Below are 14111 nucleotides of genomic sequence, written 5' to 3'. Positions count from 1 at the left end.
ACCAGCCCAGGCCTGGCCCTCCTCTCCCGTCCATTAACAGAGCTCCAAATTAGACTCTGGAAGGAGCAGCTCAACAGTCCTCGCCTGCACACCCTGTGTATTCCTGCCTCCTCACTTGACTCAAGCCGTTCACCCCAACCGGAATGCCCCAAACCCATGTGCCTAACAGAATTCCACCTAATCTTCAAGACCTAGATCTTAATGCTCTTCCATTACACCTCCCTCTAATCTATGCTGATCTATACAGAAGATCTATTTACCCTTATTCACTCTCACTTAATTACTGCCAATCGTCTTCCGTTTGCTTAATGTTTTATCTGAGATAGTTTTGACTAACAAGATAGCAACATCTTAAAGATGGGCTTAGGGCCTCTGTTAACAAAACTATCTTGCAATGTTTTAAGAAAAGAATCTTATGAACTTCTTGACTCTCCAACTAGACTATAAGCCTCCTGAGGGCAGCAAGGTCCATCTAATGCCTCTTTATAACCTCACTGCATGGCACCTGAATTTGGTAGGTAATCTACAAATGTTTACACACAGTGATGATGCCAATAAAAGTTGCAAAAGCTGCCAAAACCAGTTTGGCTCAGTGGATAGAGCGTTGGCCTGCGGACTGAAGGGTCCCGGGTTTGATTCCGGTCGAGGGCATGTACCTGGGTTGCGGGCACATCCCCCGTGGGAGATGTGCAGGAGGCAGCTGATCGATGTTTCTCTCTCATCGATGTTTCTGACTCTCTATCTTTCTCCCTTCCTCTCTGTAAAAAATCAATAAAATATAGTAAAAAAAAAAAAAAGTTGCAAAAGCATCAGACAAATAATACAGACTGAAGACCATATAAATAAAGGGGTGACCAGTGTGCTGCTAATCAGGGTGGGCTCCCCTGGGAAGAGGACTTCTTGCAGAGAGCTGAGACTCTCTGTGCACACTTTCCTGCCTGGCTTTTTTAACTTTTGAGAAGAAGCTGGAGTGCTTTGTTGGGCTGTTCCTTGCCTTGGTGTACTGGGCATTCTTGAAGTGAAGCACTGGCATAATACTAGCCTGATGTTTGCCTTTGATGTAAAATCATTTATCCAGACCTGCCTGTGGTCCCCCTGATTTTTTTCTTTTCCTTTTTCTTTCTTTTTAAAGCAAAATGAGTAAAGAGCTCAAATCTACACGAATGAAAACAGCAGAGCCCAAGAGCCAGGATTTCCAAAAGCCCAAGGGACAACAACAAAACAATTCTATACATTTTTAAAATTAGAATTTTAGGGATTCAAAATATGCAAGATATTACAGGACACATCAGGAAATTAGACATCCTTGCCCTTGAGCAACATGCGATCTTGGTTGGACAGACAAGAACACATAAAATGTCATTAGATAACAAGGAAACATAATCAGGCAGTCTCTTTGGCAAACATAACCAAGTGTTAGAAACAAGTGGAGGGGGAGGTGCCACCGTGGGAATTACTACAGAAGGGTTTGTAGGAACTGGGGGACGTGGGCTCACACTAGGAAAGTGGGAGATATTTGAGTAGAAATCGAGGAAAGGAGCCTCCAGGATGGAGGGACTAGGGTGAGAGAACAGAGGTGGAAATGAGTCCTGTGAGACAGGGTGGACAGGCCTTTGAGGCAGAGAAAGGAGGTCTGCATATTTGGAGCTCAGGAGGCACGTTGGATGATGGTGAATGGGGTGAGAGAGCTGGAGGGGCGTGGTCCCTTACTGTCAGTGAGGTGGATTCCCAGTGTCTTATAGACTGCCCTTAGGAAGAAAATTGGGCCAAGGATCCATGTCTTCATCCAGGGTCTGAGTGTGTCTAGCTAATCCTTGAAGATCTTTAAGAGAAGCACTCAAATCCATAAAAGACACCCCTTTCCCGCTCTGAAGACTCTGTGCTCTGAGGACATGTCAACCCTGCCCAATGGGCCTAAAACAGGGGTAGCCTCGGCACCATGCAAACCTCTTCTGAGGGGCCAGGAGAGCTGCCTTAGCAGCCTGAACGCTTCCTGGTTGGTCAGATAGCAGGGAAATGCAGGAGACACTAATATCCATGGAGCACCAGAAAACTCCAGAGCCTGGGAAGGCCACCGAGTACACTGGAACTTCTCCCTCACTTTTGACCACCCCAATGGGCCTCACCAAATGGAAGGGGCATGCCAGGTTAGCCAGAGCATCTAGAGTGAAGGCAAGAAAGTCAAATACTGGGAAGGACCTCAGCTGGCTCCTATGCCGCTCTCACCATTACTTCCCCTAAGCAACTGGTATAGAATAAAAGACAGACTCCAGCCACACGGTGATATAGTTACATTTATAGAAGCTCTCTTGTCACCAGTGAAATGTGACCTTCATACTTTTCTTATCTTAATATCTGGGTAAACATCTGTTGTGCAAGCACACAAATAAAGGTTCTAAAGGTGAAATGTGGTGTGTCCGGTAACACCACACTGCTCCAAACCCAGGCACCAGAAAGTCCTTTTGGCACTGCCGATGCTGTCTCTCTCCTTTACCCTGGGCACCAAAATTAGCATCATCAACCTCGGCCAGTGCTGGAGTGAATGCTGCCATTCTAAAATAGCATCGGAGAACTCTTGGAAACACAGGGGAGAAATACAAGGGTTCAGTGGTTTACAGACACTTACTGAAGAAAGCAATTTCTCTGGAGTGCTTTTCAAAACAAAACAAAAGAAGGAAATGAGCATTGGTTTAACCGGTTTGGCTCAGTGGATAGAGCATCGGCCTGCAGACTGAAGGGTCCCAGGTTCAATTACGGTCAAGGGCATATACCTTGGTTGCAGGCACATCCCCAGTAGCAGGTGTGCAGGAGGCTGATCGATGTTTCTATCTCATTGATGTTTCTAACTCTCTATCCCTCTCCCTTCCTCTCTCTAAAAAATCAATAAAATATTTTTTTTAAAAAGGAAATGAGCATTATCAACATTAATTCTAGAATCTCTGTAAGTGCTATTCTTATAACTCCCTGAGTCCCCCCCCCCAACCCCGCCCCCCGTAGCTTATTGTATACACCTTATTTGATACTATTAAGCAAGATTGTTTTCATTCAGAAAAATAATGTAGAGGTCATGTGTTCATAAAAGAGTGTTCATCAAACGACCTGTGCTTTAATTCAAAAATTTACTTTACTAGCTGGCACAGTCCTGATATTTCTGGAATACTCTCTGAAAATATCATGAAACATTGTGGTTCCCAAGCATAATTTTTTTGTTGTTTGCACATAAAATTCATAAACAGAGCCAGGCAACCTATTTTGTGTGTGTGCTTAGAGCCACTCTTTCTGCATCTGTGTGTGACGCATTTTTCCAGGACAGTCTTTCTCAATACTCCAAAGTGCTTCAGCAACAGGAAGTCATAAAGGTAGGAAGGAGGTCTGTAAATATTTGCTGTAATTACTCATTAATAATGAGAATAGTTAGCATTAAAATTTGAGTCAGCCCCTTTGTGCTCGGCCTCTTCATTACCATGTCACAGGAGCCTGGGGTGCTACATAGGGGCTTGGCCTCACCAGGGACGCCAGGGTCCAGTACTACACTTCATTGCAGATGGCGTGGTTTGTTTCTTTCAGCAGCTCAATTTCCCAAATATTAGGTAAACGTGATGCCTTTCCTTCCCTCTCTGCCCCTCCCCCAGAGGCAGTCAAGACAAATCTTATTCAAAGTGGTGGCAATATGAAAATTATTTTATCAAGAGTAAAACATGCATATCTGTTAGTATAAATATAAGAGACACAGAGAGAACACCATCTGGCTAAGCACATAGCGCAGCGATTGAAATGATTACTACCGAGAAAATCATGTACGGTCACTTGTATATTTTAAAGGATTTATAAACTGTTTCTGAACTGTCTCAAATTGAGCCCATGTCCTCTTACTCATAGCAAACCACCCACCCCGCAGGATCACAGGTGAGCAGGGCACTTCAGACTGAAATGAGACTGAGAGAGTCAACTAAAGCCATGACAGAGTTGATTAATTTCTAAAAAAAAAAGTCTACTATTGGCTGTCCTCCTGGCAATGTGGGCAGTAGGGGCTAGCCTCCAGCATCACAATCATGAGTGAAGCATACAGAGTCATCTTCCCCTCCTATGTGTTATCACACAGCTTCACCCAATACAACCCCTGATCTGTTAGGATCCCTAGCGCTAACCTCGCAGGTTTGGTTTTTTTATTAGAGGGTGCCAGGGAGAGGAGGTGCACTGGAGGGGATTCACTTGAGGATTGTAAGGAGAGAGTTATAACAATTCACTTTTACGGCTTTGTGGAATTGGGAAAATGGCAGGTGGGTGAATGGCAAATAAATATATTTTTAATGGGGTCATTTTCCTTACTGAGGAACTACCCTTTCTGAAATGTCTTCCCACATGAGGAAAGGAATTGTTTCCCAGAGTCATTATCTTGCACAGAAGTTATTTGTAACTTTTAAACAGAAGACTTTTTCCATTTAAGGGGAAAGGTGTGCGTGCCTCCCGGTAACACGTGATGTTTCTGGTGCTCATGCCATATAATAAGAATTTTGCTGATGTACAAGTGGCCTCTAGAAAGAGCCTAAGGCAGTCAAGCAAACCAGTATTTCTTGAGGAATCAGACGAAACAACCAGGCCACTTAGAAGTAGATAACATTCTGGTCCATTCCACAACTGTTTCCTCAGCTCCAGAGTTCAAGGGCCTTGCCACGCTTCTTGACTTCATGCTTGCAGACCAGTTCTGTGACTTCCAATTGCAGGACCAGACAACTAGCACCAAATTACACCCAACCTCTACTTGAACATCACAGAGCTGTGAGCGGCATGCACCCATGCATGACTACCACACCCACGGTGATGTGCAATTGCCACCATGGCTTGCTTCTCTTGGTGCTGTATGTGTCGGTGCAATTTTTTTTACAGCCCTGCGAACACTCAAGATGACTTCTAGGTTCACAGTGCAGAGGCCAATGGTGTGACGGCTGTGAAAGCTCGGGGCTCATGAGAGAAAGGGCTCTGTAAAAATGCAACATTACTATCGCAACAACGATAGCTATTCTTTATTCCCCTATCCATTCTTTCCTTCCTGTGCTTGCAATTTCAAAAGATCAAAAGAGCCAGAGGAAGTCTTGTGCATCTTGATTTGGAGATGGTTCTTCAGAAGCCACAGAGGAAGGCTTCTAACAGGTTCTTCTGCACAATGGAGTCCGAAGGCTAAAGTAATTATTGAAGTCTTGCCACCAGCTAAGGGCGGAAGGTGGAAAGCTTTGAACTTCTTAAGGGCAAGAAGGAACTGCCTCCTGCCAGAGATGAGGAAAGTCCATGAAAAATAAAATCCACGAAATTTCCAGGACTGCCAATTCCACCCTTCAGATCTTCAATCCCTGTCTGAGTGTAAGGTTCAATACGAGTGATGAGTCATAAAAGGGAAAGTAACTATAATAATTATAAATCCAACAACAAAAGCAGTTATCATTTATGGAGTACTTACCACGAGTCAGGAATGATAATAAATACTTTATAGATATCTTAAAGAAGGTGAGGCGGCGTGCATCACTGGTTAAGAGTATAGACCTGTTCAAATCCTAGCTCAGCTCATACTACCTATTTGACCTTTGGCAATTCTCCTTTCTTTTTTTCTTTTATTTATTTTTTCTCAAATTTAATTTAATTTCATTTTTTCCATCTCCATTTATCCCCTCTATGCCCTCTCTACCTCCCCTACCCTCTCCCTCCACAATCACCACACTGCTGTCCATGTTCATGAGTTTGCTCTTTTTTTTTTTCTTTTTTGCTATAGTTCAGTTTTCCCTTCAGTGAAATGGGGATAATAACAGGGCATATCTCACAAGGTTGTTATTAGGATTAAAAGTTAATCCATGTAAAGTTCTAAGGACAGTGCCAACACAAATAAGACTAAGTGTTCGGGGTTTTTTTGTTTCGTCCTATCGCATATATAATTTTCCCCTAGGACACACACATGCATTCCTTGCGCATAAAATGACCTCCCAGTAACTGTGCACGGCCCTCAGCTCCCCTTCCTCCCAGGACTGAGGGCAGACGTGGGGTACAGGTAAGGTGAGGTTGCACCACAGCACCCGTCCTAGATGCACACACCAACCCCCAAACAGTAAGACACTGAAATGTAAGGCAGTCACCGAGTCTAAGAGCCAGAGCCTGCCTTTCCTAGATCATGAGCCTTTGAAAGGCTATTTAGAGCTGCACAGACTTCCCTCAGAGGGGGAAAAAACACACACGCTTATATACATAATACCTTGCGTGGAATTTCAAAGGCTCACAGACCATCCTCTGAAGCCCATTCATAAAGTCCAACTTAAGAAGCTCCCTCTCCCTTGGCCTCCCTGGTCATGGCTGCCTCCACAGTGGGACCAGAACCTCGAGCCCTCTCATTCCTGGGGCCATTCCTATTAGATGACTCCCTCCGTGCCCAAAGCAAGTGTGTAGAGAACAGCAAACATTCATTCATCACTGGGGGTCTTTCTGACTATGGTGTCGAAGTACATGACAAGGAATACTCTTGAATCCTTTACTCTCATTATCCCCGACACTGACTACCCGAATTTGACCTGCCTTCAGAGCCAGTCTTTATGCTGGTGGTCAGCACGTACCCTGGGTGATTCCAGGGAAAACTGTGAATCAACCCTCCCACCCCCAAACACACACAATACTTTCTAATAATCATGTATGCTTGTGTGGATGGTTACAACTGCCTGAAATGCTACTGAGAGCTGCTTATCTTTAGCTTCAAAAGATTTTATCCCAACAGAAAAGTCACCTGTAAGCTGCCAGGTACCTAGAGTTTTACCTAAACTTCCTGGTATGTCTTTCTCCCCATCCCTGACAATTTGAAGACAAGTACCACGTCTCCTATTTCTTAGTTTCCTCTTCGATCTTTTATCCAGAATAAGAGTAGGTGTTCAATACATATTTGTTGTCTTACTGATTTATATCATGGTGTGAATGGCAGAGCTGGTTTTCATCATGAGAACAGACAGCATAGTACTGAGCAGGGGAGGGTATCAGGGGCCCAGTGAGCAAACTTTGCTAACTTGACATTATTGGGAAAAGCCTGCCTGTTATGCATCAGCAGTGATGGTCAGTACTAAGAGCAACAGGGAAGATTCATTAGGCTAAAATGAAAAGTTGGTATGGAACAGAAATGGGAAAAATACAAAAAAAGTGAATACTACTATATAGATTTCCTGAGAAGTAGAAAAGCCTAAATCTTGAGATAAGTAATGACAGTAAATATTTTCAAATGTATTGGGCTAAAGTCTTGGAGCACTAAGATGACCTGATTGGTCCTTTCTATGGGTAAACATTTTATACAATAGATTCCTAGAAAGTTAGGATCACCCTACACATACACACACACACACACACACACACACGAGAAAGAGAGAGAGAGAGAGGAGATGAGCTATTGATTGATTTACATTCAAAGTGAATTAAACAGTTTTAGTCTTGTGGTTTTCACTCCTAGTGAAAATGCCACCTAACTCAATATAGGAATCAATCTACTAGCTGCTTGGATGTCTCCTCTGACAGGGAGCTCTCCATTTCACAAAGCCATCTGCTCCAATGGGGAGGAGACCTTTCATTGTTTTTGTTTAATGAGCTCCACATATAAGAAAAGTTTTTTCTAAGTGAAATACAGGGAGAGCACTAAAGCAATGAATTCATACTTCCCAGAGTTTATAGACACTGGGACCAACACCAACTCTACTCCCCGCGCCCCCCATTTTTTTTTTTTCAAAAAGCAAACAGAATCCCTCCTGGTGCAGCCTGAAGTCTTTTATAATCTAGCAAAGCAAGTCTCCTCTCTCTAAGGTTCAGCGTTTGGGGAGGGTGGGCACTGTAATCCTTTGGAACTATCTAGAGCAGCTGTTCTCAACCTGTGTGTCGCGACCCCTTTGGGGGTCGAACGACCCCTTCACAGGGGTCGCCTAAGACCATCAGAAAACACATATATAATTACATATTGTTTTTGTGATGAATCACTATGCTTTAATTATGTTCAATTTGCCACAATGAAATTGGCGGTCACCACAACATGAGGAACTGTATTAAAGGGTCACGGCATTGGAAAGGTTGAGAACCACTGGTCTAGAGCAAGCATGTCAAACTCAAAAGCCAACACGGGCCAAATAAACGAGGCATGCGGCCTGTGGGCCACAAGTTTGACATGCTTGGTCTAGGCACTTCAGGACTAGAGGTACTATTTTGCCAACAATAGGAAAATACATACTTAGTTGAAAGTAATAAACCAGGCTTCTAATTCTTACCAGAGCTAACTTTCCTTGTGACTGGAGGTCACTTAATCTCTGGGCCTCCGTGATCTATCCAGAAAGGGAAACATTTGACTAGATGATTTCCACGGTCCTAATAAAATAATTCTAAGCTCCATCAGTGACACTGAAAAAAGCTGTTAGCCACAGCATTCTTTTGAACTTCATGAGAGCTGTACAAATTAAATGTTAAAATGCCTGAACCTACATCCATTCTTTATCCCTGAATTCTGATAAAGCAACAGAGACAAGTCAAATGTTGAAGGGATATTTGTAGAAAATATACGTAAATTGAGAAAACCTGCCCACCAATATTTCTGCCTTCAGTATTGGAGAAAACTGGACTTGGGTTTTATTTTAGCAGAGGAACAACTTCGTCCAGCTGGCAGGGAGGGGAGGAGATAGTTTGAAAACGTCTGATCAAGATGTCTCCGATTCCTTCCACCGCTGGCCCCACACTCGGTACTCTAAGCCTTCCTTGGAGAAGGTGTTCTGAGCTGGGTCTGGCTTTGGGGATGGACTTTGATCCCTGACTATCCAAGGATCTCATTTACATTCACCGGAACCACTTTCTAATCTCTAGGTACCTAAAAACCTCCAGACTCTTTTCTCTCCCAGGGAAGAGATTCAGAAACTGTCTTAGCGGAAGGTGAGACACCCAGACACTTGCCAGCTCTTCATGGAATCAGGAACCTTGATTCATGAGGCCTCCACTTCACTCCTGATGTATCAGTGCCGAGAGGTGAGGGCAGCACCCTTACCACGCTTCCCTTGACCATCTCTGATATCAACGGGAATGCCACTAACACCCAGAGTGCCCTTTGATACCTTCTATCAGGCCAGCTGGCCAGCCAACTCTTAGAAAGCAAACTCTTTATTATGAAACATTAGCATACCCACCAACACACGAACATTTTGGAACAACATGATCCTGCCCACTTCTTGAAGGGCTGTTAGAAGGAACATTGCAAGTATCTGTGCATCTTGAATTTGGGGGAAGAAATGGCTCTGCTGAACCATAAGAATCAAAACTGTTAAGAATTAATGTGCAGAATCATCATCTGAGAGCCCTCGTGGCAGGCAGCACAGTGCAGTTGGAGAGCCGCTTACGTGTTACGCTAACTTTCAATGTGTCAGTTCACATGTTTTAATTACACCTCTGTCCTGCAAGGAGCCTGCACCAGCAAACAGAGCCAGACATGAAAAGTAAATATGTCTCTACACAATTAGCCTAACAAGAATTAGACAACCCTTCAAGGTACTCTGGATGGTGAGGGGCATGCCCCTTGCCCTGACAGTCTGCGACACAAAAATCAAGGGAAGTTGCAAAGGGCAGGCACACTGGGTGCTGTAGCCGAAGGGCCTCCTAGGCAACTGGTAGGCAATCCTGGCAGTGGTTTTCCCAGAATAATTCAGTCTGATTACCCCACTTTTTCCTGCCCCTTAATGGTTGCCTCTATTTTTAACAAAGGAGGCACTACGGCCAGCTGTGTTGAAATAATTTACCCAAGTTTCTTGTGACAATACACATAATAGCACAGAACCCGTGCTGAGCCACACGGGGAAGTTGACACTTCGAATATCTGTCAAGATTACCTTCTGCGATCCAGATCCCCATCCTGACATCACCAAGAGGCATCACAGTTGTAAATGTACAATAAGTTCCTGCTGCTCAGGGGCCTAGGAGTGTACGCATGGGAACTGACTCTAATTTTGTTTTTTGATTGTTCGGTCATTATTATTGGTATTTTGAATTAGGATACATTGGTTTTACAAAATGTGTCGAAATCTTAAACTCTCCTCCCTGCCTCACTGGGCTCCGAGGCCCCAGGGGCGCGGTCTGGGGGCTCAGGGTGGCTGGGCCAAAGCTCCCTCTCCCATGTCAGGCCAGGGGGAGGGGGGGCGCCGCAGTGACACAGGAGGGGGAGCTGCGGTCTGGAAGAGGGAGCCGGGCTCAGTCCCCTGCCCCCAGCGAACGGAGAGCGCCAGGGCGCTAGTCCAGAACAGGCGCATTTCACTCCCTTTTATCAAATCCTTATCGGTGCCCCGAGGTGGGAACCGCAGCTTTCCACACGGTTTTTGGCTCTGATCTCCAAGTGGAAGTCAGAACAGGAGCAAATCAGCACAGGCGCTGAGCTCTTTGGGCCCCCAGCTCGAGGCCAGTCACCCCCTCCCTTTGTCGCTGCAGCTCTCATCCCAGGCCAGCAGCTCATCTCTGAGGCTCAGGTCCTCCAACAGGCGGTGCGTTCCATTTCGGTCCCCTAAGCCCCAGCTCTACCAGGCTGCCTGCAAGCGCGGGGCTGAAAGTTCCAGCCGCCGGGGCAGCACCAGTGGAGATAGAAGTGAGGCCAGGCGGCCAGCGGCGCACGATTAGGGAAGCAAAGCGGTACCCAGGTCAGTGCGGGCCGCGCGCTGAGCTCTCAGCCTGGCTGGGCGAGGGCCGGGCGGGGAGCGGCCGGGAGGGGGCCGGAGGGCAGTGAGAGTTGGCCGGAGTGGCCTCTCACCCAGTGCCTAGAGGCTTGTGAGGGCCGGCAGCAGACAGATCGCGGCTGCCCTTCTCTGTCCTCGGGAGAGAAACACCGGGACCAGCCGGGAGCTCCCGGTGTAGCCATCACTTCGCCGCGCACCAAGACACCTGCCCCGGCGAGGGAGCCGGGTTCGCTCCCGCCTCTCCACGGAGTCAAGATGCGGGAGGATATCAGGCAAGGAGTTTGTCCAAACTTCGGTGGGATCTGGAGGCCCGGAGTGGGGGCTCTTTGCTGCATCCTGGCCCCTGCGCTCCGCCTCCGACCCCTCGCCAGTTTGGAACGCAGAGAGCACACAGCAACCCGTTTGGAAGGACCCAAAGGGTCCGACGTGGATACTGCCCCGCATGCGAGTCAAAAGCTGACCTGAGTTAAATCAGCCTAGAAAACCATTTCCACCTGCGGGCGCGGGAGTCCGGGGCCGCGGGAGCTCCTCCGACCCGCAGGGCCATCTCTCTCGGCCTCCTGGCCTCCGTACGAGCTCGGATTCCCGCTTCCTTCGGGCCACAGAACTCTCCACTGCGAAGCTGCAGCACCGCGTCCCCAGACGGAGCACCTGCTCCCCTCTCCCCTCAAAAAACCTCCCAAATCTATCCTCGAGCTTCGCAGACCTTTCTGCACGGCTCCCCCCGCTGCCCTCCGCCGCGCCGGCGCCGCGAAGCCCGGCCACCCCTTCGGACGAGCTCCCCGGCCGGTCCGCCGCCCGTTTACCTTTTCTTCTCCTTGTCAGCTGTCATTGTCGCCCTGGCCCTGGCCGACGCCGAGCGCGGTGGGAGCTGCAGCCGCTGCCTTCGCGGGCGCCCTGGCGCACTCCCCGAGGTCCGGCCGGTGTGAAAGCTCCTGAGTGCTCGCAGGCCCGAGAGCCCCACACGGCCAGGTGGAAGTTTGCGGGCGGCTGGCGAGGTGCGGGACAGGGAGTGGAGAAAGGTGACAGGGAGGAACCTGCGCCGGGAGGCGGGGTCAGGGAAGGGAGTGGGAGGAGGCTGTCAAACGCCAGAAAGAGGGCAGCGAGGAGGGCACCGACGTTCCTTCTTTCCTAGGCGTCCCTTTCCGAGGCGAAGAGGTGGCCCCGACGCCCACAGTCAGGAGAATCCGGGGCGCGGGCTGAGAGGACCATACAGTCTCAGGACACTGCCGAGGATTGTACGGCCGGCTCAGGGCGCGGGGCGGGAGCGCAGCGGGCGCCGGAGCAGTGCGGCGGGCCGCTCCCGAAGGTCTGCTTCCCCGGGCTGCCTACCCCCTTTAAAAACTCCGGCGGCCCACGCGGGGGAGGCACGGGAGTGCGGCCCCGGGGGGCGGGGCGGGCGCCTGGAGGGGCCCCGCCCGCGGAGCCCGGGCAGCCCACTGGCCCCGGCCAATGGCGAGGCGCCGCTGCCCGGACCGCGGCCCGCCCCCCGCCCCGGCGCCGGTTCCGCCGCGGCCCGCCCACCCCGCCTCCTCCCCCCGCAGTTGCGGGAGTTGTTTATGAGGTTGGCAGGTAGCAAGGTGGGACTCCGCGCCAGGTAGGGGCCGTGTGTGTGCGGGCCGGGCGACCGCAACACGTCGGCCTCTGGGAGTGCGCCTCTGCGCGGTGCCCTCCCGCCTCCGCCGTGCCCTTGGGGCCGGACGCGAGTGCGGGAGAGAGTCCCGCGCAAGGGTGCGTTAGGCAGAGCCCATTGGCAAGTCCCGGCCTCGCTGCATGGACCCTAGGGCCGGTGGGGACAATTCCGAGGGGGCCAGCTGCTGCGCTGGGGGCCCGGGCGCTGCGCTTTTTTTTTTCCCCTCGGCTGAACGCCCTGACTTTGCCTTTTGGGAAAAGGGACAGGGAAACCGATCACCTGCTCCTTTCGGGTCTGGGGAAACGGTGTAGTGAAACTGGTGGGGCTGTGCCTCCTTTGCTGTCCTCGGTGGCTTGCGGGGTGGTGCTAGGAGTGGAATGAGTGGGATGAGGGTGAAGAGGGCCTCGGCTCGGAACCGTCTGGCCTGTCAAACCCTGCTCACAACTCCTGGCCACCCGGCCAGTTCAGAATTGGACAAGTGAGTCCGGCTTCCCAGTGTAATCACGGGGAAAGAGTTGACACCTTGTCCTCCAGTCACGAGACCGCAGGCCTGTCTGATGTGTCTGCTGAGTCGGACTGAAGGCTGAAAGTGTCCGGTGTGGGGAGATGGAAGCTCTAAAGGGCAGGTGGTTCGAGTGCAGGGATATCTCAGCTGCGCTTTAAATGCTGCCTTCACCTCGCCCCTGCGCCCCTGCCCTGTGCTCAGCTACAGTCCCAAGAATCCCACCCCATTGCCTACCGAGATGAGGGGGCTCCAGCAGGGATATCTCGGGGAGGCTCTTAGCCTCTGAAACTGTGCTGCGCCTTTCCCCCCTTTGCTTCACCACAAGATTCCACTCATACGCAGTAGCTAAAGTAGCCATTCGTAGAAACAAAGTAGAAAGGTGGTTATCAGGGGCTGAGGGGGAACAGGGGAAGGGGTGGGAAGAAGTGTTCAACAGGTATATAGTTTCAGTCTCATAAGATAAAAAAGTTCTAGGGATCTATTGCACCACAATGGGAGTGTATTTAACTATTGTACACTTAAAAATGGTTACGATAGCAAATTTAAGGCTGTGTATTCTTACAATACAAAAATAAAAAATAATCTAAGTGGAATTTGGGGAGTATAGTTTTGTGTCACCACCAAAATACAAAATAAACACCTATTTTTCCCTTGCACGTGGTAACAGAGAAAGGGGTATCTTTCACGAGCCTTTGAAAAAGCAGAATTAGGGAGAGATGAAAAAAACCTGGAAAGAATTAGGGACTCAGGCACATTTTCTCATTTTCCTAGAACCAATGGGAACTGTGCATGCAGACTTTAAAATCAAATATCAGGCATTCAAACAAAAATTGCAAATTTCTCTAGGGAGCCATTTCTTGGGGCTGGTGGGTTTCAAAAAATGGGCTGACTTCATAGTGGGCTTCTCCAGCCAGCTGATCCTAATGGACACATCTCAATGAGGAATTCAAATTGGTAAGACAAGGTTCTCCCTTAATCAGCAATAAGCTTACTCATCTCACTTGGGGCTGGAGTGGGAGAAGAAACAGGTTCTTTTCCAGGTGCCCAAAGCCATTCACTGCCAGAGCAAGGAGAAACCACTGAGCCCTGGGCAAATCACAAAGCAACACCGCCAGCCCTTACAGGACATTTCAGCAGGGTAGCGCTCATGAAATTAGCTTTTTAGAAATTAAAAAGGAAAGAAAGAAGAAAGGTGAAAGGTCACTGAAGAACACAGCAGCCATATTAATAGAGCTCCTTCCCCGTGGCCAGCCTGCCCATCTTTCTAATT

At 48.7% G+C, this 14111-nt stretch overlaps 1 protein-coding gene across 1 annotated transcript in view; it reads right to left on the bottom strand.

Moving 5' to 3' along the window:
* EPAS1 (endothelial PAS domain protein 1) overlaps positions 1-12025 on the bottom strand; it is a 77123-nt gene extending 65098 nt beyond the window's left edge. Inside the window, exon 1 of the mRNA XM_070429140.1 lies at positions 11510-12025. Within this exon, the coding sequence (XP_070285241.1) occupies positions 11510-11535 (26 nt within the window). The 5' untranslated portion in view covers positions 11536-12025. The remainder of the gene's footprint in view (positions 1-11509) is intronic.
* Positions 12026-14111: the final 2086 nt, after the last annotated feature.

The sequence above is a fragment of the Myotis yumanensis genome, unplaced genomic scaffold (assembly GCF_028538775.1).
Source record: "Myotis yumanensis isolate MYYU_CA2020_CCGP unplaced genomic scaffold, mMyoYum1.0.hap1 SCAF_11, whole genome shotgun sequence".
In the NCBI taxonomy this organism is placed as follows: Eukaryota; Metazoa; Chordata; class Mammalia; order Chiroptera; family Vespertilionidae; genus Myotis; species Myotis yumanensis.
This window is presented reverse-complemented; position numbering and strand designations above follow the sequence as displayed.